The sequence below is a fragment of the Cupressus sempervirens genome, chromosome 8 (assembly GCF_028749045.1).
Source record: "Cupressus sempervirens isolate cs-2001-9-10 chromosome 8, ASM2874904v1, whole genome shotgun sequence".
NCBI lineage: Eukaryota > Viridiplantae > Streptophyta > Pinopsida > Cupressales > Cupressaceae > Cupressus > Cupressus sempervirens.
This window is the reverse complement of record NC_143125.1, coordinates 82172785-82199957: the sequence shown is the minus strand read 5'-3', so window position 1 is coordinate 82199957 and position 27173 is coordinate 82172785. Positions and strand designations below refer to the sequence as shown.

General features: G+C 34.4%; 1 protein-coding gene across 8 annotated transcripts in view; it reads right to left on the bottom strand.

The window, feature by feature from the left end:
• LOC149541730 (protein HESO1-like) overlaps positions 1–27173 on the bottom strand; it is a 72221-nt gene that overhangs the window by 15525 nt on the left and 29523 nt on the right. For all 8 annotated transcript variants that reach the window (XR_016355368.1, XR_016355367.1, XM_089796856.1 and 5 more), the window contains 3 exons: positions 25988–26172; positions 25536–25631; positions 4507–4552 (listed from right to left, as the gene is read on the bottom strand). Coding sequence is in view for 6 of the 8 variants with exons in the window: in XM_089796856.1 (XP_089652982.1) it covers positions 4507–4552; positions 25536–25631; positions 25988–26172 (327 nt within the window). In the remaining 2 variants the exon portion in view is untranslated. The remainder of the gene's footprint in view (positions 1–4506; positions 4553–25535; positions 25632–25987; positions 26173–27173) is intronic.

Here is a 27173-nt window from a genome sequence, read left to right as displayed (position 1 = left end):
TAAGAGATCAGTCCAGGGTAACTCAAGCAGCCATGTGATGACACTCCCTAGTATGTAGCTGAGTCTCCTCTGTAGATTTGTGTATCTCTGGTGGTGTACTTATTGTTGGTGGTGTATCTATTGTCGGATGTGTTTATTATGGTTATTTACTTTCATTAATGATGATTGGTGATTCATGGATGTTGTACTTTTGACATGTGGCTTTTGACTTGAGATGATTATCTTTCGTTGACTTTATCTTATGATCTTGGTATTGGATTGAGTGTTCTTACTTTTGGATTATTTTATCTTCTTGAGTAGTATGTGTTACCTTTGAGGTAGTTTTGGCTATTAGGGGTACCTTGCCTAGGAATGTTTTATGTTTGATAGCCGTATGTGGATCGTTCATTATCTTCCCTGCACGGTGGGAGTGGAAGCCTGACTAGGTAACCACGCGGTCGGGAGGTAGTGCCTTCTTACCATTTGGGTCCCCCTTCACATTGCTAGCTGTTGGATGTTCGTTGCAGAAGATGTACCTTTATCATTCTTATTTCTTATCTTACAGACTTCTTTTCAGATGATGTATATATGTTATCATGTATTCTGTTGTACAATATCTATTTTCACATACCCTGCGACATGTGCAGTGGATGTTATTGATTGGATGCACTTTCATTGTATTGTTTATACTTATGCACTTGCTTATGCGATCTTGTATCGGTTATTTCTTTATGATCATGAGACATTGTACTTGGAAACTTAAACTAATTAATTTAAAATTATTAAATGTGACTCAACGTAAAGGAACCTTTGAGGAATTGAAACTATATCTGTAATTGCAAATGTGTATTTGTTGTGTATGTTCTTATTGCTTCCGCATTAATGTTATCTTGATGTTGTTTAAACTTCAAAAAAAAAAAAGTTCAGTAAACATTGTAACATGTTAGGTTTATTTCTCTTGGGTTCCCGAGCGGGGCGTTACAGAACCTGCATGAACTATTAAATAAACATTGAAAACATTAATTATTTTAATTAAAAATAATGCCTCAAATGGTTTTTGGTTGACCCACCATATCATTATAACGTATATTTATGTACGTGCACATAGGTATAGGAATGAAGGTGACACCATAATATTAATTTTTTTAATAAATAATATGATGCCACCTCAAAAGTACATCTACGTGCAAGTAGATAAATATATTATAATTATCCTCGATTTATAACCTTCAAATCTTTTTCCATATTTATTCAATTTCTTGCTAAAAACTGAAAAGCACATTTGGCATATTTTATTGGCGATCAAGAAGCCAAGTCTCTTCTTTATGAGTTACGAATTCTTGGAAGCCAAAGAGATTTCGAATACTTATATTATGAAGCCGTGAGAGACCATGGACATGAACATATCACACGATATCTCTTCCATACAACACCCGATATCTCTTCCATACAACACCCGATAACTCTCTACATCTTTTCCTTGCAACGATTTTCCATTTCATTAGTATTTCTACTGAAGACGTAATTGATAATCACACAGAGATATTGCACCTTAAGTAAATTCCATGAACTGACTATTAGCGTCCAGCCAAAGCTCCAATACTTCTGAACTTACCAGGTTATGTGGCTGACTTACCATATCCAATCGATTTATAATATATGCTTTTTATCAGATACCTCTGCATTGTATTTACAGCAGTAAGCTACAAACTCTAGAAATACCGTACAACATCCTTGTTTGATATCATCAATAGTTCCTCTTTAAGTCAGAACTTCTCATGATAGGTCAATACCAATTATTCATGATATGCTTTCGCATCTTTATTTTACTACTAAATGACATAGTAATTATTTTGCAAAGATTATCTTTCTCAGGTCACAAATATGTGATATGTTGAAAACATGTAATATTCTTATATCAAGTTGAGGATCAGCAAACAAAGCCGATTGCTCTGAGATTTGAACACCTAAGACTCACTAGTTGTATAGCCATGGAAAAGATGAAGAGGTGAGATGGGAATCTACAATAACATGGAAATAAAAGTCAAACATGACATAACAATTCTCAATTAATTTCATTTAATAGCTTATGCTTGTTCATACTATTGTTCCCCTGTTGTCAAGTCAAGTGGTGGTGATTGGGTCATTGAACCCATAAAAAAACCTTGGCCAAAGTCATTAAAAGCATGTTTGCCATCTATGATCACTTGATGTCAGTAGTGTTAATTATTCAGACATGTCCATCCATAACTGTGCGGACATTCTAAACTCTGAAATGCTCAGGTCACTGAACTAAAAAGTATCCAAAGCCTAATCCTGGGGTAGGGAGGGCCTTTCTATTCAATAGATTGTGTGGGGATGAATATAGTTCGAGGTTGGGAGGTTAAGCCTAAGTTAATGCTTCTCCTGTTACCAAAAGTCAAGGCTTGCACAACCAATTAAAGACTCATCAGATACTTCTCGTATGTTCTTCTTTCTACTTCATGTTATGCATTTACTTTACTTGTATACAAGGAAAGATAGTAAATTGCTATTTCAGTTATATCAGTTGAACGTTATTACAATTATTATAGTTGATCATTGTTACAGTCATTTCAGTTGATCGTTATTATAGTTATTTCAGTTAATCATCATTACAGTTATTTCAGTTGGGTTTCGTTATCTCAGTTAATCTTTGGTAGTTAAAATCAGTTAATGTCTCATGAAAAGGAATTCAATATATTTTGTTTCAATAATTAGTTGAGGAAAACTCTTTCTAGATCACCTTTATTTTGTTCTGAAAATCCGTTTGTTACACCTGGGCCTTCAAACCAGCCTTGAGCGTCCTGGTGAAAATTTCTTTTTTTGAATGTGCAAGATCTGTCACGAGTTTTTTGTCTGATATTGTATTGGGCTGAGTCAATTTTGAGATGTAAGGTCGCTGATGACTGATATGTATATCGCAGGGTATCATAGGAGTTTGCTGGGTTCAGGATGCAGATACAAACATTTTCAGTATTGCAAATTTGAATTTAGATCGATGTAAAACTTTATCTTTATATATATTAATGAAATATAAACTATTTACCTATCAAAAATATTACATGCACTCAGTTTGGTGACAGTGAAAATCAAACAATTGCAGATATTCAAAGACTCCAAAAAGATCATCAAGCAGGCAAAAAGAAAGGTCACTGCTAAGAATGTAAAGGATGAGGTCACATTGCCATAGGGTATAGGAACTCTTACAAAGTTCCAATTGTTTTCAAGAACTGAAAACATTAAAGCAAACTGGATGGCTATGATCGGAGCAAAATTTGATCCAAAAAAAGATCTTACAACTAAGAAGCATGTCAAGCTAGTAACACGGCCTGCTATTCCAATAAATCAAGAGCAGTAGCAAATATTTGAGAGCAATACTCAGATATCATCAACCTAGATAACATATTACTCCTAATAGATAAAAGAAAGTTTATGCAGATTAGTATATTATGTTAAAATAGTTGTCTAAGTGAAAAGGTAAAAGTAAAAAGAATTGTAAACAAAAGGGAAGTGGGTATGCTTATTTATCTTGGACAAAATACGATAAGGTATGGCATGGAACTGTGAGGAATTGAAAAGGTATAAAAAAGATATAACTCAACATACTATTGAACTATCTATGGCCTCAAAACCAAGCAGGCAAAAACGCAGACCAGTCAATCCAAGGCCTTTGAGGAAACATGAGCTCATTATGATTAAATTGATTCAATTGAGCATCATAGTTCCTATCAAGAATTCTACCTGGGTATCAAATCTGGTACCCGTACAAAGGAAAATTGGGGAAATTAGACTTAGTGTAGATCTCAGGGATTGAAAATGCATACTGAAAAACAACGATTTTATGAGTTAATGAATTATTTTTCGGGGAAATTAGGTTAATATATGATATTTCAACATCCCCTTCCTTCAATGGAACAAATATTTCATATAGTGGAAAGGTCTGCATGCATTTCTTTATTAGAAAGATTTTCCAATTTAAACAAACCCGGTTTTAAAAAGTGTACAAAAAGTGAAATTTTAATATCAACAGAATGCTCAAGTTCACAGCAAATGTGTGCATTTCTACAATTTGTGCAAGCTGACCAGTAACCAACAGGAAGCACTAGCAATGCCGAATTTCAAGCCTTTCACAAGATCAAAGATTTGGCTTACCAAAGAAGTTAGTTGCTTACTTGATTTTCTCAAAAGAGTTGTATTACATTTGTAACCCTTGCTACATATTTCTTAGAGTCGTAAATCAAGCTTTTTCTAAAAGAAGAATATACATGTATGCTGATGCAACAAATTTTTGAAACTGAATGCCAAGAGTTTGCATGCATGTTTTCCCCAATTCTGGGTGATGATAATAATTGGTCCAATTCTAACATTGAACTAAATATAATCTCAAGGAAAGTCATTCAAATGGCAGAAAGATTTGAAATTAATACATATAAAATTTGCAATAAAATATTAATTTCAATAAGCGGTTCTTCATGGATATCTAGACCCCATGAGGAAGGACAATACCTTTCAAAAGAAGGGAAAATGCCGGAAAAATTGGAGGAGATCGAGTCTGTGACAATTAAAGCCAACATGAATAATCAGTTTGATCCAAAAACTGCCAAAACATGAAATTTTCCATACAAACATATGACATGGTAATACATAACACCTCTGGAATCTAATTGAATCAAAAAGATAAAAGCACCAATGAAGAAAAGTGTGATCAATTTAAGCCTAAAAGAAAAGCACATTTAATTCTTCTCTCTACAATATGATTCTTGGATGAGCTTTTATATGTAAATTGATGAATCTAGATCTGAAATGATAGCTGATCGATATTCAATAGAGTAATTACAAAGGAGACAGAGGCTCCTTTAATAAGGCAATATAAAAACTATCTAACTAACTACATACATTAAATGACCATTACGAGGTAAATAATATAATATTACTGTAATACCCTTCCTTAACGGTCAATTTAATAACTAACAACCCTACAAAAGATTTTACAAAGTCTGTAGGTCATTTGGCCATGAATACATGGGAAGCCACCCCTTTCTCATCAGAACACTCTGAAATATGAGCCTACAAATGAGACCGACCCTGGTGCTGCAAGACTTTTGGATACAACCAAGTTAACCATAAGTCTTCCAACATGATGTCAGGTAACAAAGTTATCCCTCCTTTTATCAAGGGACACCAAGATGAGCTTCAAAAATATTCACAATTCTGGAAAACAACGATTTTGCCAAAAAAAATTCGTCAAATGCAACAACACCCACAAACACCAATAACATATTTGAAAGAACAACCATTGCCCTTGAAACCCTAGCTACAATCCAAAACACTCAACAAGAAACTATGATTTTTCACAAATTTATCAAAACCAAAGATGCCACAATTTTGTGAAAAAATCGTCAAACCTTTGATTTGAGGGGAAAAAACCATGTTTTTTTTCAAAAACATCACCAAAACCTACAACAAAGAAAAGAAGTGGCAAGCTTGAGGAGAATGGTACAAGGTACTCTACCTCATATTGATGGCACAAGCCACATGAGATCAAGAGAGATGGTACATCCAAACTTAGGCCTAGGGTAGAGGATCTCTTGGGCACCCAATCAAGTCACCCTATCTTAGCTCTTTTATGGTTGAGTCTTCATAAACTGATTTATCTATACTTCTAATATATGCTATTTCCTAATTAAAAATACATATTTTATGAGTTACGATTGTAAATGATTCCTAACTTTTTGCAAGGTCTCAATTAATGTGAAAGGTATCTCTAACCCTTATCTATTTCATTAAAAATTGTGACCTAGGGCAAAAGTTGGATATCTTACATTGTCCCCAAAATAGGAGAACCCTAATCAAGTAGCAAATTAGGTTTAAAAGTATTCTCCCCTGATTTGTACCCCTATAAAGAGTTAGGAAAATTTCATAATAAAGAATTTATATTAAATAAGAAAAGATCACATGCAACATATATATATATATATAGCAAGAATGGTAATCCGAATACAAAATAACAAGACTTAGGGCATAGTAGCTTTGATGGGGTTTTATATTAGAATCATATCTTTATAATATCTTTGATTTCTTATTTAGTGGGTACAAAAAGTAACTTATGTAAATATTAGATACTTTCCAGTTTATGATTGTTCTTTATAGAAAAATTGTCTTTTATATCTCTATAAATGATCATTTGATCACTCATTTAATTCATTCAACAATTACCAAAACATCTTGGACCCTCCATCCTAGGCCCAAGAGTGAATCCACTAACCCTCATGGTTCCACAAGGCATTGTGCTCTTCCAATGGAGTGAAATACCTAGTGCAGTATCAGACACATCATCCCCTCAGCTCAGTTATTTCCACCCTAAGCCTAATCTTTCGTCTTCCTTTTACAAGCATACCATGATAGTAGGATAAGAATGCAATCAAGTACCCTAGCAGCACTACTCTTCCAAGCCCAAAGGCAGCTTATGCGCCTTTGGCCTCATTCTGACTCTCTCGGTCCTTTCCATGAGGTTGGGGACTTAGAAGATGGCTCTCATTGGTCCGCTTTTGCATACCTATCAAGGTTTCTTAAAATACCGTATACATGAAGAAATCCACATTAATCAGACACGATAACCAGTACTTATATAATAAATAAAACATGAGAGATATACAAGAAGGCATAGTGTCTATTAGTATTCAACTAACCATATACATATACAGCACAACATATAATTTACAAAATACCCAAGACTCATACCACATCCTTAACATTTGATTGGCTACTGAATATTAATTGCTTTAGTTCTTACTTATTTTGTGTCTTCAATATACCCCAACTTTACCTCCCTTTTTAATTTAATGACCTTCTTCACTGAAGTTCTTCTCCTTTATATCTCCTTTGAACATAGGAAGTCACGCTGATTCATTTATTAGTGCCCTTATGAAAGGGTCACACCTTTTGGTTATGAAACGATACATTTGTTTGACAACAACTGCTGCCTCTTGCATTTCCTATCCCTAACCTATCAAATCTGTCTTTACCATTTTTCAAATTAAGACTTGCATATCTTCTTCTTCTAGATCTATATATCTTATTTTCTTCTTTCCTTCTCAATTCTTATTTTACATCCCTCCTTGTACTTTTACTCTAAATCTGCTCTAGATCTCCACTACTCTTTCGTCAAATCCATTTGATCCTTCTCCTTTATATCTTCCCATATTAGGCGAGGTCACACATGTTCATCACGGGAGCACGAGCCAACAGCTGAACCTCTTCCGCCAAGAGCCAAGGACTAAGGAGTATCCATTCCGCCAAATTCACCCAACACGTGATCCCAAGCTCATTTTGTTTTTGATGTCGAAGCTTTACACTCAACAAGACTTGATCCTTGGTGGGTTCTTCAAGAAACTTTCAACTTCACCAATTCACCAAGGGCACATCGACTTGACCCTATTTCAAAAGGTCACAATTCTTCATAATTACAAACCTTTCGGAAGTCGCAACCCTTCACAATCACAATCATTTCAAAGAGTCACAATCTTTCAAAATCACAACCCTTCACCATTTGAAAGTTTCTTTCTTATTTGCTTCCCTTTCCTTTCCCTTGATTCTTATTTTTGTTATTTCATCCTCATTCCCATTTTTTCCTCAATGAAGTTGTATTCTCTCCCTTTTGTACTCTCATTTGAGGGAGACACAACATTTCCATTCATGCCTTTAGACCATTTCCATTCATGCCTTTAGACCATTTCTTTAACTCACTAAAATTTAACTATTTTTAATTTTATTCTTTTTTATTACCTAGTTACATATTTAAAATATGGGGTCATTACACCTTGCCATCCATATGAGGTGGTGTGCCTAAAGAGGAATCCATAGCCAACCAACCCACTACCCTAGGCATGTCATCCCTCCTGGCCTCATGTGGCCCTTGTCATCAATATGAGGGAGTTTACCTAGCGATCCATAATCAATCAACCTTCTACCCTAGGCCTAAGTGCAAATACCATCCCTCTTGGCCTAATGTGGCCCTTGCCATCCATATGAGGGAATGCACCTGGTAAGGAAACCATAGTAATTCCCGGTACACCCTTATCCTCTTTCTATGGTTAGAGTTCCTTATCATAATACACAATTAAACATATAAGGGTTACATATTGTTGCATATATTCTTCAAATAAATGTCACATAAACATATCGTTGCATTCATATACATCATTTGTAAGCAAGAAATCATAAATAAGAACCCATTGTGTTGTTTATTATGAGAACTAATACTTCATGGCAATTTATAAATAATGTTCAGATTTCCTATACATGAGTGAGATTGTTGTAAACCAAATCTGCTTACTTCAATATTATGCAAATGTTGATGCTTATCGATGTTTTGACTTCATTGTTTAGTCAATTTTCATTGACTAATTGATTGATTGAATGAATGCCTTTTCATTTGATGATTTGAGGAATTAGTTTTGTTGCAAGGTGTGTGCCCTTGGTATCCTTGTTCAGGTTTGTGACATTGCTTAACTACCTGCTATGGATTATATAAGTTTAGTGGTTCTGACAAGCATTAACTAGTCGATCCTTTGGTGTATAAGAAGCCACACTTGTAAGAAGTGGTATCAAAGCTTGGTCACAAGTTCAAATCCTTCGCTTGCACTAGGGTGATTGTTGCAAGATGAGTGCCTTGGGTCTCCTTAGCACAGTGCTCGGGTTTGTGACATGGTTTAACTACCTTTAGTGGATTCTAGAAGTTTGGTGGTTGTATCGAGCATTGACAAGTCTTGATGTTTGCTCTCTCAATTCTAAATTTGGGTTTATGCAGTTTTATGATTTAATAAATGATTCACAACCCCCAACCCCCCATCAATATTTTTTGTGTGCTCCTCACTAAGGAAACAAGGAGTGTGCTGGCCTGCATTTTGCCACCACAAAATGTAGGTAACAATACGAAACTTTTCCAAGCTACTTTCGTATTTCTTTAAGCTTATTTCATTATTTAATTGGTTTGTATTGATCAATCAAATGACACCAATTAATATAATGAATCATTTTACTGAAAGCTTTCATCAAGTCTTTTTTGTTTTTTTGATTGTCAAGCCTATGATTGATTTTTGAGTACTTCATTGATTTTTGAGTACTTCATCGTTCTTTCTTTGTTTTTGAGTGTGTGTTTGTTGGTTTTTAGTCCTTTGGTTTTGTTCAAATCATCACTTTCAGTTTCCCCTTCAATTTGATGAACCTAGAGTTTAATCGATGTTGTCAATCAAAAGATATGGCCATTTTAGAGCCCAAAAAGTGGACCTTTTTGATGCAACATAACGAATTAAAAATATCATGTTATTATATTTCTAATTTGACATTCACTTTTTGGAAAATATAACTTAAATTCACTTTATGTTATGTTTTAACTTTTTAAGTTACTTTATCAATTAAATTTTCAATTATAGTTCAATTTAATTTTTAGCATTTAAATCAAATGCTCTAGTAAATATTACTTTTTAAATGATATTTACATGTTATATTGATAATATGATGTGTGAATATAATTTATGCCCCATTTAAGCAATATTTTAACAAATTTAAATTGACCTGTGCTAATTAAATCACTTAAAGTCATCCAAAGAGGACCTTTTTCATATCTTTACATGCAACATCTATCATGAGTGGACATCTTTCATGCCATTGCATGTAAAATTCAACTTAGAATGTAAAGTCACTCAAATGTGGACCTCTTTTATGCCTGTTAATGTTTTATAGCTTCAGTCGGATAAAACATAAGATGTAAACATAAAAGCTAACTCGTTGATATATATATATATATATATGATACTTATAGATTATACCTAAAATAATTATTTGTTATTACATAGTTTCTAACTCTATTCTCTATGAAATAAAGACCTAGGCCCGAGTACATCCCAAGAGGCTCACCTATGTGTGACTAAATCCTCACCTTCTTCTACTTATTGGTCAGTTATGTCTAGCGCATATATTTCTTTATTCCACTTGTGATAAGGTATCTAATAACTGATTGTCTTGCCACGTTAACCAAAGGTGGCACAGGGATATGTGAACCGACGTTGACAAATTATCATTAATGTTAATTGTTGTCTGCACCAACCTTGTTGGTAATTGGTGTGTCGATTCTACTCAAGCGGTCATGTCCCCTCTATTTTTGCTCTACTTTAAAGACATGCTATAACATATAAAGAAAAGGAGTTTTCAGATTATTATCAATTACTCAATTCAGAGATACCAATTACCAGTATTATCTAATAAACATTTGAAAGGTGTAAGGTGGAATTACACAAAGCGTTATAAGGATTATGAGTAATGAATATAAAGTATATTTAATATATATATTGACTACAAATATATTTTGAGATCATTTATATATTGACATACAAATATAAATCAAAGATTTAAGAATTCAATTATAAATTAAAATAAATTTGATCATTGATTTTCATCGTGGTATCAGAGCCAGGTTAAGAAGGCGATCCTGATCAGATTTACTAGTGCAATCAAGTTCTCTTAAAATCCAAATCTGTCAAAATGGTGAACGGTATGAGGCTAGAAGATAGACTCGAAGGTGATTTAGATTTCACAAGATGAAAATTGAGAATGAAGTTAACCTTGAAAGAGAATAGTTTCAAACAATTAACTGAAAAATCCAAACCACTACCCAAAGGAAGTAATCAATTGGAAAAATGGGAAAATGATAACACCAAAGCCATGAAGTTGATTGTGGATGGTGTTAGGAACCATTTACTTCCAATCATCTCAAAGCTAGACACAGCACATGAAATGTTTAAAGCACTTCAAGAAATGTTTGAGATAAACAATACCACTAGAATTCTAACTCTGAAGGAAAATCTCTCCAACATTAAGATGAATAAGGAGAAACATTCACTTCATATTTCATGAGGATAACAGAATTAAGGAACCAACTTTCTACGAATGGTCATATCTATGATGAGAAAGAATTAACCATGATTGCTCTAAAGGGACTGCCACCATCATGGAAGACTTTTAGACAAAGAGTATGTGCTCATTCCAAGATTCCTAAGCTTGCTTGACTAAAGGCTGATTGCATACAAGAGGAGGGCATGTTAATGTCTCAAGATGACACTTCTATTGGATGTGATGTCCAAGTTCTCACAACCCAAGTCAATAAAAGGAAGAAACCCAAATTCAAAGGAAAAAGAAAACATATGGATTACTCTAAAATACAGTGCTTTAGATGTGACAACTATGGTCACTTAGCATCTCATTGCCCTGATAGACTAAAACATCAAGCATCCTTTGTCAAAGTCAACAATTCTGATATAGATCCACAAAGATGCCCATTCTAAAAGAACTTCAAATATCCTTAACACATATGAAATAGTAGGATTAAGAGGGAGTTCTGTATTTTCTTATCATCTTCATGAAATTGCAAAATAAATGTAAATTGTTTTTTAAATGAATTTAGCTTGGTAATAATTTTTGAGATAGAGTCTCAAAATACCAACTTATTATAACATATTTTTCAATAAAAATCACATTTATTTGGTTCTGCATACTCTTGAAGAGTTATGTACCTTGATCTTTTAATCTAAGAATGTTCTTGCAAGAAAAAGAGGAAGATTAAGATCCAAAGTGAGGCTTACATTTCATGAAACATTGAAAGAGAGGGAGAAGATAGAGGACATGATTAAATAACTTTCAATGATCTACATCATATTGATTCAGAGGGAGTAAACCATGTTGTGTTGGATTCTCCGATAATTAATAAATTGTAGTAATCAAGAGGACTATAATTCATATATACCTTGTGATTATGTGATGGGCCTAACCCTTGTGTACATCATGAGGAAGTGATGACTTCCAAATGATCATCACTTGAAACTGCATAAGTTATTGAAAGGTGACGATCTTACAATAACTTAAATTTTCTATTATGATAGATATCTTATGATATCTATGAAGATCATGATAGATTATACCTTGCATGATGGATGTTTATATGGTAGCATTATGAGAATGCGTGTGCACATACCTTATAAACATATTTTAGTATATGGTGAATGTTATGCGAATTTGATGTTCTAGAGGCCATTACATAGAGTACGTGGCGAATATCATACGACTTGATATTCTAAAGGCCATTACTCATAGTACTTGGTGAATATCTTGCATCTCATTCTAGAGACCACTACTCAATGAATATCATACGTTGATATTCTATATACCAATACTCAAATATGATATTATAATGGTGAATATCATATGTTGATGTTATACAGACCATTACCTTATTGAATACATGGTAAACATCAAGTGTTGATATTCTGGAGACCATTACTTAGAGTATTTGGTGATTATCATATGTTGATATTCTGAAGGCCAATACTTATGATGTTAAATGTCATACCAAATGATGAAAATCTTCTATCCTTAAAATTGTTATTTATTCATGTGTTTTATCCTCCCTAGCTAAGAGGGAGTGTTAATGTTTTATAGCTCCAGTCGAATAAAACATAAGATGTAAACATAAAAGTTAACTCGTTGATTACACACACACACACACACACACACACACATATATATATATAATTTATATTTGTATCATATATATAATATATTTATATTTATAAATATATGATACATATAGATTATACCTAAAATAATTATTTGTTATTACGTAGTTTCTAACTCTATTCTCTATGACATAAAGACCTAGGCTCAAGTACATCCCAAGAGGCTCACCTATGTGTGACTAAATGCTCACCTTCTTCTCCTTATTGGTCAGTTATGTCTAGCACATATATTTCCTTATTCCACTTGTGATCGAGTATCTAATAACTGATTGTCTTGCCACATTAACCTAAGGTGGCACAGGGATGAGTGAACGGGCGTTGACAAATTATCGCTAATGTTAATTGGTGTCCGCGCCAACCTTGTTGGTAATTGGTGCATCAGTTCTACTCAAGCGGTCATGTCCCCTCTATTTTTGCTCTACTTTAAAAACATGCTATAACATATAAAGAAAAGGAGTTTTCAGATTATTATCGATTACTCAATTCAAAGATATCAGTTACCATTATTATCTAATAAACATTTAAAGGTGTGTAAGGTGGAATTACACAAAGCGTTATAAGGATTATAAGTAATGAATATAAAGTATATTTAATATATATATTGATTGAAAATATATTTTGAGATCATTTATATATTGACATACAAATATAAATCAAGGATTTAAAAATTCAATTATAAATTAAAATAAATCTGATCATTGATTTTCAACAATGCCATTGCATGTAAACTCACTTGAAATGTGCAATAACATCACAAAGGTGAGCTTTATAACTTAATATGCATTCACCTCCAAAAGGTGAATTTTTAAAACATGCATCCAAATCAAAAAGGTGAGTTTTACACTAAAAGTGAGTTTTTAATATATGCATTCACCTCTAAAAGTTGTGTTTTGCATTAAAACTCATGCTCATGCCCTTCCAAAACCCGTTTTTGGAGAAAATACATGCAATGAGCTCTCAAGAACCTATTTTTGAAGATTTTGCTTGATTTACTCGATGGTTTTTTTCTTGAACTCTTCTCCAATAGGGTCGTTTTTGCCAATCCATGGGTTTTCAAACAATGAATTCGGATTTTTCTTGCTAAGAAACATTATTTTTAACTCCATTCAAGGGCACGCTTTTTAAGAAATCTTCATTTTTTGCTCACGTTTTGGCAAGAGGAGTCGTTTTGGCATGTTTGGTGATTTATATTGCATATTGGCTCACATTTTTGCATTTAGATGTCAAAAAAGTTCCATTTCATGCCTTTATGAATCACGTTTTTGCTAAAAATGCACAGAAAATTGGGGTTTTTATCCACTTTTATGCGTTTTGAAGTCATTGTTTAACATTTGGATCCATGTATTAGCATTTGGGGAAGTCATTTTTGCATTCACAAGTCAAAATTGACTCAAAAACATGCATTTTTTTGCCACGTTTTTGCAAAAGCGGCCCAAATTTTTGCATAAAAAAGTCACGTTATTGTTCAAAAAACTCAAAAAATGGCATTTCCAGCCCATACCTTTGATCAAGAGGGGTTGTTTTTGAGCTTTAACGTATGTTATTGTCTTTGGAGACCATGTATTTGGCATTTTCATGTCAAATTCGACCCTTCATTGCTCATTAATATTTGTTAATGCAAGTACGGAAAAAGTCAAATCATTGTTTGAGAATCTGGATTTGAAGGAGAACTGATCTTTTGCTCATTAATATTTGTTGAATGCAAGTACAGAAAAAGTCAAATTATTGTTTGAGAATCTGGATTTGAGGGAGAATTGATCTTCAAGTCTATAATCCTTGCTGTTTTGGCTCATTGATCTTCAAGTAAGTGGACATTTTCAATCTTGTTCATTAATTTGTGCTTATCTTGCTATTCTATTGCATATTATGGCTTGTTGTTGCACATTTGTCCAAATATATGCCACGAATAGTGCATTTTCCCTTTAAATATGATGAAAATTCTCATTTTCATACTTTTGGATTTTCCCCAAACTCCAAATTCGAATTGGCGTGTTGAAGTGGATTGCTTGTTGACATGTTTGAGTCTTTTGCCAAAGGCATGTGTTTGTTTCGTGTTTACTTTTCGTTTTTCTTCTTTTGGAAGAAATTGCAAGTTTTTTCCCAAAAACTTGAGCACGTTTCACTTCACTCCACCTTACATTTCATGCAAGAACATCATTTCATTCCATTTCAATTTTCACTCATCCAACTTTTCACATCCAATCGCATGTCATGATTACATGAAAAGTCTTTTACATGTAATTGCATCTTGAAAACCCGTTTTTGACTAAAAGTCACTTTTAAAAGGTCAAAAAATGTCATATGCATGTTTTCCCATGTATTTCGAATTCACTTTTCCACCAAGACGACTATAAAGTTCATTTCTCCTCAAGCTACATTTCATTTTCATCTCTCCATATGCACTCACGCCTCCATGAGCAAATACATGTTTTTCCACTTTTCATGTCATTCCACATTCCACATCCCATCTGTTATCTGCACTTACATGTAAAGCTCATCCTCCATCCTCCATCCTCCATCCACATCTCATCTCACTTTCCATTCCTTATTACATGTTGCACATACATGTACTCCACTTTCCATGCAATAACGTCTTGAAAACCTAAGTCACACTTTTTAGAATCAGCAATCTTCATTTGCACGCATTCCCATGCGTCAAGCACTTTACTTTTAAAAAAAGAGTTAAAGGTGTTGATGGAAAGTTATTTCGAATTTACATGCGGACATCATCAAGAAAGTTTTCAAAGAGTCAAAGAATCCAGAATGTGCCAATCTACAAAGGAGAATTCACAACAACTTGAACGAGAAAAAATTTGATCACATCAACATTTCAAATGACAATGGATAATTCATCAAAGAGAGTTGGAGGTTATCAAACGACGCAACACCATGGTTATCAAGGTGAATGCAGTGGCACAAAATACAAGAAATCCCAATCCCGTTATCATCTAGGATTGCATCACCAAGTACAAGGCCCTTCAAAACAATCTCAATCTCTAGGATTGTTTCAATTCTCTTTCGTCTTTCCTCGTCTTCTTCTTTCGTGTTTGTAATTGAAAAGGATATATTACATGAAAATGTATAATTACATGTAATGCGAGTTGCATGTACAGTTGCATGTAACCCAATAATTTCTCTCATTAGTTAGACCAAGTCAAAGTTGATTGAGTTGCTCCCATTTTTTCCTCTATCTTTTTCTCAACTCCTATGCCTATATAAACAAGTGCCCCCTCATTGTAAAAATCATCTTTTGTTGTATGCAAGAAAGCTCTGTCATATTGTGCAAGCATAACTTTGATTATGTAGTACAAAATTGGGAGAGAGGTGAATAAAAGAAGCAATTGGATTCGAAGCTTTGACTGGAGGCAAGTGCGATAGAGCAAATTATAAGCTTTGATTGTAATTTGTGCCTGTTGTCTTTGATTCATGTTATTATTGAGTGTTCAATAATAGAGCATAGTGATTTAAGAACCAATCGAAGCCGAAGCTTTGACTGGGAGCAGTTGTGGCAATACATAGACTAGGAGCTTTGGTTGTAGCTTGTATTACCATCTCAAGTAACAAAAAATAGTTAGATCTAGGATTGCATCACCAAGTACAAGGCCCTTTAGAACAATCTCTAGGATTGTTTCAATTCTCTTCCGTTTTTCCTCTCCTTCTTTCATGTTTGTAATTGAAAAGGATGTATTACATGAAAATGTATAATTACATGTAATACGAGTTGCATGTAACCCAATAATTTCTCTCATTGGTTAGACCAAGCCAAAGTTGATTGAGTTGCTCCCACTTTTTCCTCCATCTTTTTCTCAACTCCTTGCATATATAAATAAGTGCCCTCTCATTGTAAAAATTATCTTTTGTTGTATGCAAGAAAGCTCTACCATATTGTGCAAGCATAACTTTGATTGTATAGTACGAAATTGGGAGAGAAGTGAATAAAAGAAGCAGTTGGATTCGAAGCTTTGACTAGAAGCAATTGTGATAGAGCAAATTAGAAGCTCTCACTGTAATTTGTGTCTATTGTCTTTGATTCATGTTATTATTGGGTGTTCAATAATAGAGCATAGTGATTTAAGAACCAATCGGAGCCAAAGCTTTGACTAGGAGCGGTTGTGGCAATACATAGACTAGGAGCTTTGATTGTAGCTTGTATTACCATCTCAAATTCACGAAAAATAGTTAGAATTCTCTACTTCTGGAAGTCTTTGTGCCCAATGGTAGAGGTTATTCTTATAGAATAGGTTAAACAGGACTTAGAGCCAAACTGGTACACTTTCAGCTAGCCTTTGAGTTAGTGTTAGTTTTCCGGTATCACCGTTTACAACTTTAGATAGAAGTGTAGTTTGAGGTTTCATTTTACCCATTACTCGCTCCGCGGGTAAGTGGATTCTTTCCTAAAGCTAAGAGGAAAGAATATTGGTAACAACCCTTACGAAATCTCTCAACTTCTTGCTTACCTTGAGTTGATCCAACGAACGGTGAGAAGGGGGAGCCTTCCCTTTAAGATAGGAGAGACTCTGTCTCACACACTGTGGCTGGTCATCCTATTTTACGACTAAATTTTTACCCAAAACTATTGCTTGCAAAATATCGGCCCAACAGAATGCAACCTTTTAAGCATAGTACTATTTAGTAATTTACCTTTGTACTTATGTAATCGATGTATATTTATGTATGTGATCAAATTACCTTGTATTTCATGATGTTATTGTTCTTTAAGCTTTATTCAATAATGGGTGCATGGAATATTCTTTAAATCCTAAAAAAACTCTAAATTTCAAGAGTTTTGTCACTTTGTTGAGTCATTGTTGAGTCAACGGCGAGTCCAAGCCAGGTCATGAGTTGAGTTACCCCTTGCTGAGTCAAGGCCGGATCCGAGTCTTGTTACTTTGCTTTTAAGGGTGCCAATGTTTGTGCAATATGCCCATAAGGTTGGCTTTAGCTATATATGTCAATCTTCGCCAACGTCATTGAAGGTTTTTTCTAAATCTTAATGATGGTTTCATTTAATGCCTCTCTTGGTCATTGCTTTGTGGGTAGTATGGAGTTGCGAAGCGAGGATAAATGTTGATTTTTTTTCGAAAAGTCACAAGGATCTTTGTTTTTCATATTACAATAGCAAGGGGAATACCATATCAGCAATATGATAAAACTCAAAATGAATTTTGCAATTTGTTTACTAGTAATGTAGCTCATGGGAAGAGCCTCAATCCACTTTTAAAATACTCAATAACAATGATAATAAATTTCCAATCATTGGTAATGCAAGGTGGATTCTTCCTATGAGGTCCCCACTAAGAAAAGGATCATGGATAAGTTAGAGGTCAGTGCTCTTATTAGGTGCATGAATCAAGTCATCATAGACCTAACTTTGGTGACACTCTCTAACAAATGTATAAGAATCTTGCTCCATGATAAGCCAATAGTATCCAATCTTCGTAAGCTTCTTTGTCAAGGTCCATCAAAATGAGCCCCACATATGCCATCTTGTATGTCATGCAAAGTTGTGTTCACTTCTTCCAAGTCAACACATCTAAGAAGAGTATCGTCTAAGCTACAACGGTATAAGGTATCACCAATGATAACACATCTAGAGGCTTGGCACATAAAGTTTCGACTTTGTTAATTGGACAGGTCAAGGGGCAAAATTTGTTCATGAAGGTAGTTGTAGAAATTTGTGTGCCACAGTGAATTGGGGCCAACAATCTCCAAAGTGCACTTAGTGTGAGAAACATCATAAGAAAATGTCATCTATTGCTTGACGAGGAACTTAGTGTGCTCCACATTTTGTGCCATCTTGTGCTTGATGAGGAACTCATAATGCTCATTGCATTAGTTGATCGGTTATGTATCCTAAGTATCAGATCAAAAGTGATATCATCCAACTTTTTCATCCTTAGTGTCATAGTCATCATTGACCTATGTGATACTCAAATAAGAATCTCCATTGACATGCAAGTTCTTGATTTTGCATGCAACAATTGTTTTGAGTTGTGTAATCAAGGCCTTGTACTCTATAATTTTATAGGTACACGAACAATATATTGTAAGCCTTGGGTATTGCATCACTCTATGGTGTGATGAAGAGGATACCAGCTCCTGAACTGAATTGGAAGCCTAGCTTGTAAAAATACATTTTCCATTCAATAAATGCTATCAATGTGAAAATTGAATCCTCTGGAGATTTTGATAGGAGATAATATGCTAGTATAGGAGCGTCGGTGAGTTATTCTTCTATGATCTGACATTTTGTTGCTTTGCAATCAACATATCCTATACAAAACTCAATGAGAATCATCACCCATTTCACTAATCAACCTACACGAATTGTTTTGTTATGGAGAAACTTAAAACGATCAAGTTTTGCAATGAACTTTGTTTGATGTTGCAACATGTGAAGTCTGAGATTTTGATATACAAAGATAACTGTTGGACATGCTCACTTAGTGGGAGTGTAGTTAAGCTATTCAAAATCAGATATTCAACCCTCTCAAAGCCATGCAACTAACGTTCTTTCTAAACGAAAAGGCATTACATTCAATTACTTACCAACTCTTTATACACATCCTGTTAACTATTCTTACTATATGTAATATTTAGGCCTTTATCTACCTTCTAACAATTGCACAACAATATTTCATGAGGTACACATAAATATGAATAAAACTAGCATACATATCTTCAAAACATCTATCTAAAATACACTGGGAAATATCAATATCAAGACCCCTATCTATTCTCAAATACAATTTTAACATGGCCAAGACTAATATTATGACATCTTTTAAATAAATATACGTAAGAAATGTAAGCTAGTGTTAGAAATAAATAAAATATGTTTGTTTACAATAAAAACACATCAAAGTTAATTAAATGAGTCTAATTTAATCCCATTATTAAGAAAAAATGAATCTTATTTATCAACAAAAAATATATACAATTCATTCTTTAAAAAATAATATATATACTAAATTTTAAAAAGTACAATTTTTATTTATAATTTATATATTAGATTATACATTTATAACCTTAAAAGTTTGTTTTTTATTGGTGACCTTAAAAGTAAATTAAAACTATTATCTTAGTTATATTTTAGATTTTACTATTTTAACCAGGGTAACGTGACTCGCGGCGAGTCACGTGAGTCAGGCGAGTCAGCGAGCCGCGCTGACCTCGCCGAGTCACAATGACTCGTGACTCGCGAGCGGCGAGTCACGAGGAGTGACTCGCGTGACTCGACCTTCTTGACTCGGCCGCGACGGGCAAGAAACCGGGCCATAAAAATATAATTTTTTGCATTTTTTTTTATGTTTTTTTTTTACATATTTCACTCATATAACCCTAAAAGGGCTCCTATAACAGTCTATAGTGAAAAGAAGAAAGAGAGAGAGGTAGAAGAGAAATAGAGGTTTCTTGTTTTGCAACCAGCTGAAAGGAGGAGGAGAAAAGCTTGCATTTGTGACATTGGAGCTTGCATTTAGATCATCAAGGAGTTTATAGGAGCTCTTCTCAACACTTCCCAAAGCATTTGAAAGAGGTAAGACTTGATTGTTTAGATTTTGATGATTTTTTTGTCTATGCTTATGGGTTTTTTGCATGAATTTTTTTTGCTTGTTTATGAGTTTTTTTTTTACTTTAGATCTTCATAAAATGCAATGCTGAAATGGTAATATTTGGTCTAAAATGTCTTATTGCAGCAACCTTTACATTGTTCCTTAATTAAGTCATAATGGCTTCTAGAGGTAAAAAACCCAAGCTCTCTAAAGGCAACAAAAAAGATGAGTGTTGGAAGTTCACCATAGAATTTCCGGGTAGAAAGAGAACTCAAACAAAATGCCTATTTTGCAAAACCATTAATAGTGGGGGGATAAATAGATTAAAATACCATATTGTTGGCTTACGTGGTCACGATATTGAGCCTTGTGGAGCTGCATCGGTTGAGGCTCAACGTTTTTGTTATGTAGCCTTGGAAAAATATGAACAAGAAAAAGAATTTTAAAAAAAAAAATTAGAAAAATTAGCTTTGATTGGTTCTAGTTCCCTTCCACACTCATCTGCAAATGTTTCTAAGTCAGTAGGCTGTGTTGGAGAAGGTTCTTCTCGTCCCCCCTCTCGTCCTAGTGCTTCTGTTGCTCGTGCTTCTTCTACATCTATTCCTTGCACTTCTAGTGATGCTACTGCTGCTGCCCCTTTTAGTAGTGCTGCTCTTCTTCATCCTAGAGTCAGAAAATCTAGTAAGTTGAACAACTTTTTTGTACCGTGTACCACTCCTGGTGCGCAACCCTCACTTGAGAGCATGGGCTGGAATAGGGAGATACATGAAGCTGGAGTAAGAGCAATTTGCAAGTTTTGGTTTTTTTGCGACATTTCATTTATAGCAGCCAGGTACTTCAAGTTTTCAACTTCATTTATATTTGATTGTTTTACGTTTTAAGTTTTAAAATTTATATTCAATTTTATACTTTTAACTTGATGTTGAAAATTTGAAATATGCTAATTAAAATGTTTTTATAAATGTAATAGGACTCCTTATTGGCAGGGGATGATTGATGCAGTTTCCATCTATGGTGCGGGGTTCAAAGCCCCCACTGAAGATGAGTTGAGTGGCCCCCTCTTGCTAGATATGGTTGAGGAGATGAAACTTGAGTTGGAGGACCACGAAAAGATTTGGAGCCAAAAGGGGTGTACCATCATGAGAGATGGATGGATAGATAGGAGGTCCAGAACCCTCCTAAATTTTCTTGTTTCTAGCGGAGGTAATTCATAATGCTCTACTTCTTGAAGTCTAAAATTTAATTTATACTATTATTGAATAACAAAAATTTTGTTTTATTGAGTATTGATTCTTGATTCTTAAATGATAATTATTTTGTTTAATTTTCACTTTCAGGATCCACCATTTTTTTGAGGTCCATAGATGCTTCCTCATGTGTGAAAAATGCAAAATTCTTATGTGAGACTATTGAGGAGGTCATAAGGGAGGTGGGGGAAGACAATGTTGTCCAAGTGGTGACAAATAATGCAGCTAATTATGTTGCTGCAGGTAAAATTTGAACTTCTAACTTTCTAAATTCTACTTCTAAAAAATTTGTTTTAGTTTTTCATTAAATTTTGAAAATTAAAAGTTTTTTAATACATCAAAAATTTTCATTGTTTACTAACTAATTTAAAATTGCTGCAGGAAAACTATTGATGGAGAGACACCCAAAAATCTTTTGGACTCCATGTGTGGCCCATTGCATCGACCTCATGTTAGAGGATATTGGCAAGCTTGTATGGGTGAAATCATGTGTTACCAAGGCCAAATCTTTGTAAGTTCATCTATAATCATGCCTTGGTCCTCAGCACTATGAAGAAATACACGAAGGGAAAGGAGTTGGCTCGTCCTGGTATCACAAGATTTGCCTCTAACTTTATCAAACTAAAATTCTTGCTGAGTTCAAGGTTAGAGTTGAGGTGCATGTTTGTTGGTCCAGAATGGAGTTCCTCCTTTGTGAGCAGCCCTGCAGGGATAGATGCAACAAAATGCATTTATGATAATAATGATTTTTGGGAGCCATGTTCGAAGATTGTGGAGGTAATTTTAAATTTAAATTTTAAATTTTAAAAGCTTAAGTCTTAAAATTTTATAAATTAATTTGTCTCATACATATTTTTGATTTATATTCATTGTGCAACTTTGCAAAGTTTCATCATTCACTAAATTTTTTTTTTGTTTAATTGTTTTGTAGATCACCGAGCCCCTTGTAGCCCTCCTACGAGTTGCTGATGGCGAGAAGCCCTCTATGGGCTACATTTATGAGGGCATGGATAGGGTCAAGGAGACTATTAAGGCCAAATATGTAGGAGTTGAGGAAAACTATGGCCCTATTTGGGACATAATTGATAGGAGATGGCAAAATCAGCTTCATAAGCCCATCCATGCAGCAGCCTATTACCTCAATCCGGCATACCGTTTCCTTAATGATTTCAAGGCAAATGAGGAGGTTCTTAGTGGCCTATACACAGTGGTATCGAAGATGTCTCCTAATCCCACAAATATATTGCTTGAGATGGATGCCTATAATAATGCATCAGGGCCCATTTTTTCAAGTCAAATTTGCAAAGAAGGTCGTACAAAATTGCAGCCAGGTAAAGATTGCAGCTTAAGCCTTATACAATCTAGTTTATAAATTTCTAGCTTTAAACTTAAAGCTCAAATTTTGAAATGAGACTAATTTTTTTTGTTTTCCTTTTCTCAAAATTCAGATACATGGTGGCAAATGTTTGGGCCTTCAACCAAAAACCTTCAGCAAATCGCCATCCGCATTTTGAGCGAGCCAAGTAGCGCTTCTGGATGTGAGCGCAACTGGAGCATGTTCAAGCACATCCACTCGAAGAGGCGTAACAGGTTGTCTGTGCAAAAAATGAATAGTCTAGTCTTTGTGCACTACAACCTGCGCATTAGGATCAAGGAGATTTTGGATAGTGACACCTCTCCGATTACTCTAGAGGAGGTTGATCCAAAGTCTGATTGGATCACTGAGGCTACTGATCCTGTCTTTGATGATGAGGACCTACAGTGGCTTGACCAAGCAGATAGAGAGGGCCAAGTTGAGGCTGTGGCTATGGCAGCAGATGACCAAAGAGCTCCAGTTGTTCCTAGTGGCAACTCACAGAGATTGGCAGAGCCAGAGGCAGAGAGTACAATTGATCCTAGAGGCACCTCACGAGCTGATGCTATGGCTATTGAGACATCCAGGACCTACCTTAGACGCCTTACTAAGAGGCATTTTGTAGATTATACTGAGCCTGAGCCTGTAGATTATACTGAGCCTGAGCCTGAGGTTGAGGCTGAGGTTGTGGATGAGGATGAGGATGACGATGATGATGAGGATGAGGATGACGATGAGGATGATGATGATGATGAGGACTCCGACTAGGAGCCATAGCTGTAGACTTATAGTCTTGTTTTAACTTTTTGTTTAACAGTTTAACAGTAACTTAATATATGATCAGCATTTGGAACATTTGAATTTGATGATGACTATTGAATCTTGATGTGTTGGATTTCATAATGCATAAATGATAATACATATACATTTTGATGGTTTGCATGGATTTATCTTAGTCTGACTTTAATTACTAGTAATATAGTATTTACTTTTAGCAATTTACCTTTGTAAGTTTGTAACTTTGTAGTTTGTAGTATTGTACATATGTAATCGATGTTTGACTTTTAAGTTTTAAGTTTTTAACTTTAAGTATGTGGCATGTGCATTATGATCAAATTATCTTCTATTTAATGATGTTATTGTGTCTTTATGCTTTATTCAATAATGGGTGCATGGAATGTTCTTTAAATCCTAAAAAATCTCAAAATTTCGAGGTTTTTTCACTTTGCCGAGTCACCGCCGAGCCGGGTCACAAGTCAAGTTACCCTTGCCAAGTCCGAGCCGAGTCCGAGTCTTGTTACACTGATTTTAACCTTCAAAAATATTTTAAATGAAATTAACAAGAAATGTGTTTTTTTTAATGTTACATGTCTTTCAATTATTGTTGATAGTTTTTAGTATTTACTTTATCGGCTGTATAATCAGTTTATTTAACCTTTTTTTAATTAAAATGTTTACCCTACTCCATTCCGCCCCATATAATCAGTTTACAACATTAAAATGTTGCCGATGTAGTTATGCCTCTCGGCCTAAATATACAATTAGTGAAATCACCCTACCAATATTTTGTAATCTCTATGAATCAGTTAGTAAGGATGTGGATCATGTTGACATGTAACACTGGAGCTAATGGATCAAAAGATATCGGATCAAATCACTATTTACATTTATCCTTACAGGTGAAAATGGATTACCATGACAGTATCCTATCACTGGGATGGTTCAAGCTGATCAAGGGCAAAACAAGGACAAAACTAAAAAATATTAACAGAACAAATCTAAAATTGGAAATAGTCATTAAGGATGGAAGGGAACAGTGTACTCTCTCTACCAGCTGTCAAAAAACAACAAATTATAAATTGAAATCAAGAAGGGTCCAGAATCCAAACTAAGGGTATATCATTGAGCTTATGTATGAAGACTTCTCAGCATCTTACATGACCATACCAGTTTCAGTATGTTTAATTAGAGTTAAGGGTTAGGTCTCCTGACCCTTTGCGATGCGGCCCTATGCATGTTCAGATGAAGACACCTGGATGGAACAATCTGGAGAAAAGATCTCAACCGTATAAAGTTGCATCTCAAAAAGGGGTGTTAATCAAGGCTCTCTTGGTTGTTTTTCACCTATGAGATCTTAGGAGTGTGTGAAATATTTAAGATTTCAAGATGAGGAATCCAGCTATCATTTGATTTCAATTAATTCCCAATTAAAATATTCATATTAAATATTCCTTTAAGATTCTAAACACAAAATCAAAGAATTGTTTTTATTTATGATGTGGATAATACAATGAAGCATTCCTAGAATCAAACCATATCCTTCAGAAGTTTGTTTCGATTCAAAGTGCTGCTGATTTTGGATAGTTGTGTGCATGTTTTCAATTTTGTAACTAAAAAGTAAAAATTTTCATCTGTTATTTACTATTGCATCAACTCAATTAATCATTACTCTTTCCTTAGTTTAAAAAAAATATTTTTGTAGCAGGAAAAAGTATATCATCCCATCTAACTATTAGTATTCCTCAAATATGCAATGATTTTCTTCTATTATTTGTGTGCTTATGTACTGATGCCATATTCCGAGTGTTTGGTTCACTCTCTGTCTTAGTCTCTTCTGATATTCCCACCAACCTTCTAAGCTATATGATTGAGGTTTCATTCCAAATTGCTACAAAAGAGGACGGTAAAAAACAATAAACAATTCAAGTGTACACATTAGAAAACAACATTTGGAACAATCAGACCACCACTGAAGGTGGGAAATGGCTGTAAAGAAATACACCAAAATAATAAAAGAATAAGTAACATGTACCTGTAGGTGTAAAGCAACTAAAAGGATGATTGACAGAGAATTTAGTGTCCTATCCCTTGAGCTGTTGATGTTGTGTGCTTTAGCCCAAGCTTTCATCTACGGAAGAGCAGGAACCAAAAAAAAATTTAAAATATTGCTTTTGCCCCTCACCAACTTCGATCGACGGAATTAAGCAAGTGGGTATTCTAATTTATAACTTAATTGAAATCATCTATAACTCATTCAGCGCTATCAAGTAAATACAATAACCTAATGTATTAGCTAACATTAGAACCTGGAATGGCTAGAGGCCTGCCAAGGTTAAACATCCATTACTTCATTCACAATAATTCATTATTAAGCAATCAAACTGAAGTACTTTTGATTTGAACAATTTGGCTGCCAATTGTTATGCATTAAAGGTAAGACAAATCTAGCAAGCTTCCAAATACAGCAAGGGATGTCAAACAAACCAGATAGCAAAGCTTCTGAAACCTGTCATCAATTGAAGAAAAAATGCGCAACATCTCTGATTTAAGGATTCCATCTTTATTCTCGATTGAAATATCACACTCAATTCCACTTTTACAGTCAACAAATTTCAAAATGGGAACAATGGCTCTCAGCACAGGTACAACACCATAGACCATTCCTCTACCTGCAATTGTTAAACAAGATTTACGAGATTTTGAAAAGGGAAGAACTTTAAAAATGCAAAAGTATAAGCTATTAACAGAGACTAGAGTATGTTCCATAGTAACAAACTACATAAGAGTTTTGTCTGCCTTGAAAACTGTACATGTAGCTATTAACAGATGAGAAAATGTGTTTAGTACCATACACCATAATCCTTAATCATGACAAAGATTCAAGAACATAAGAAATAGAGACCTTTCAAATGAAGTAAAAAGCATTGCCACAAAACAAGGAGTTTAAAAATCTTTTATGTCAAGGAACAACAGTGAATGTGGTTTAAATTCCCTGATATGTCATGAATGGTATGTTAATCAAATCCAGACAGATATGGTTCAGATCTGGATAGATCCAGAAGTTTTTGGAATGGCCAGATTTGTCTGAATTGAACCTAATTTTTCAATTCATTTAACTAGTTTACAGATCTTCATTTTTTTAGTATTTGCTACCCAACAAATGAATTTCTTCACAACTGATAAGTATAATTCGTATTGCATACCCGCGTACCTTGAGCATCATAGTATAAAAAGTAATTATGAATAATCCAGAGGTGCATTTGACAGAACTGAATGGAGTAAAGAAGTGAATAAGTTTTAAAGAAACCCAAACAAAACCCCAGAAATTGAAGGTTCAAGGGGCCTAATGTAATTACTTTTATCATATCATTAGCATTGCATAAGTTTCTTTCAGATGCCACCATGATGGAATTAGCTGCAATTCACGGAAACCAGAAAGATGAAAACAAGTTCATAGATCAACTGTATTTTTTTAGCAACAATGCTTACAAATGGCAAGGGCTCACAACTACGAAAGAAATTTGGATTAGTGACCAAGTCACTTTTAACTAAATATCCCAAAATTCTGCAACTTAGCTTATACTATTGTAGTTATCATTCGTAGTTTGTAATGTCCCCATTTTTACACCATCTTCTTCTGCTTGCATTGTCATGTTTTCAGGGTTTTTCA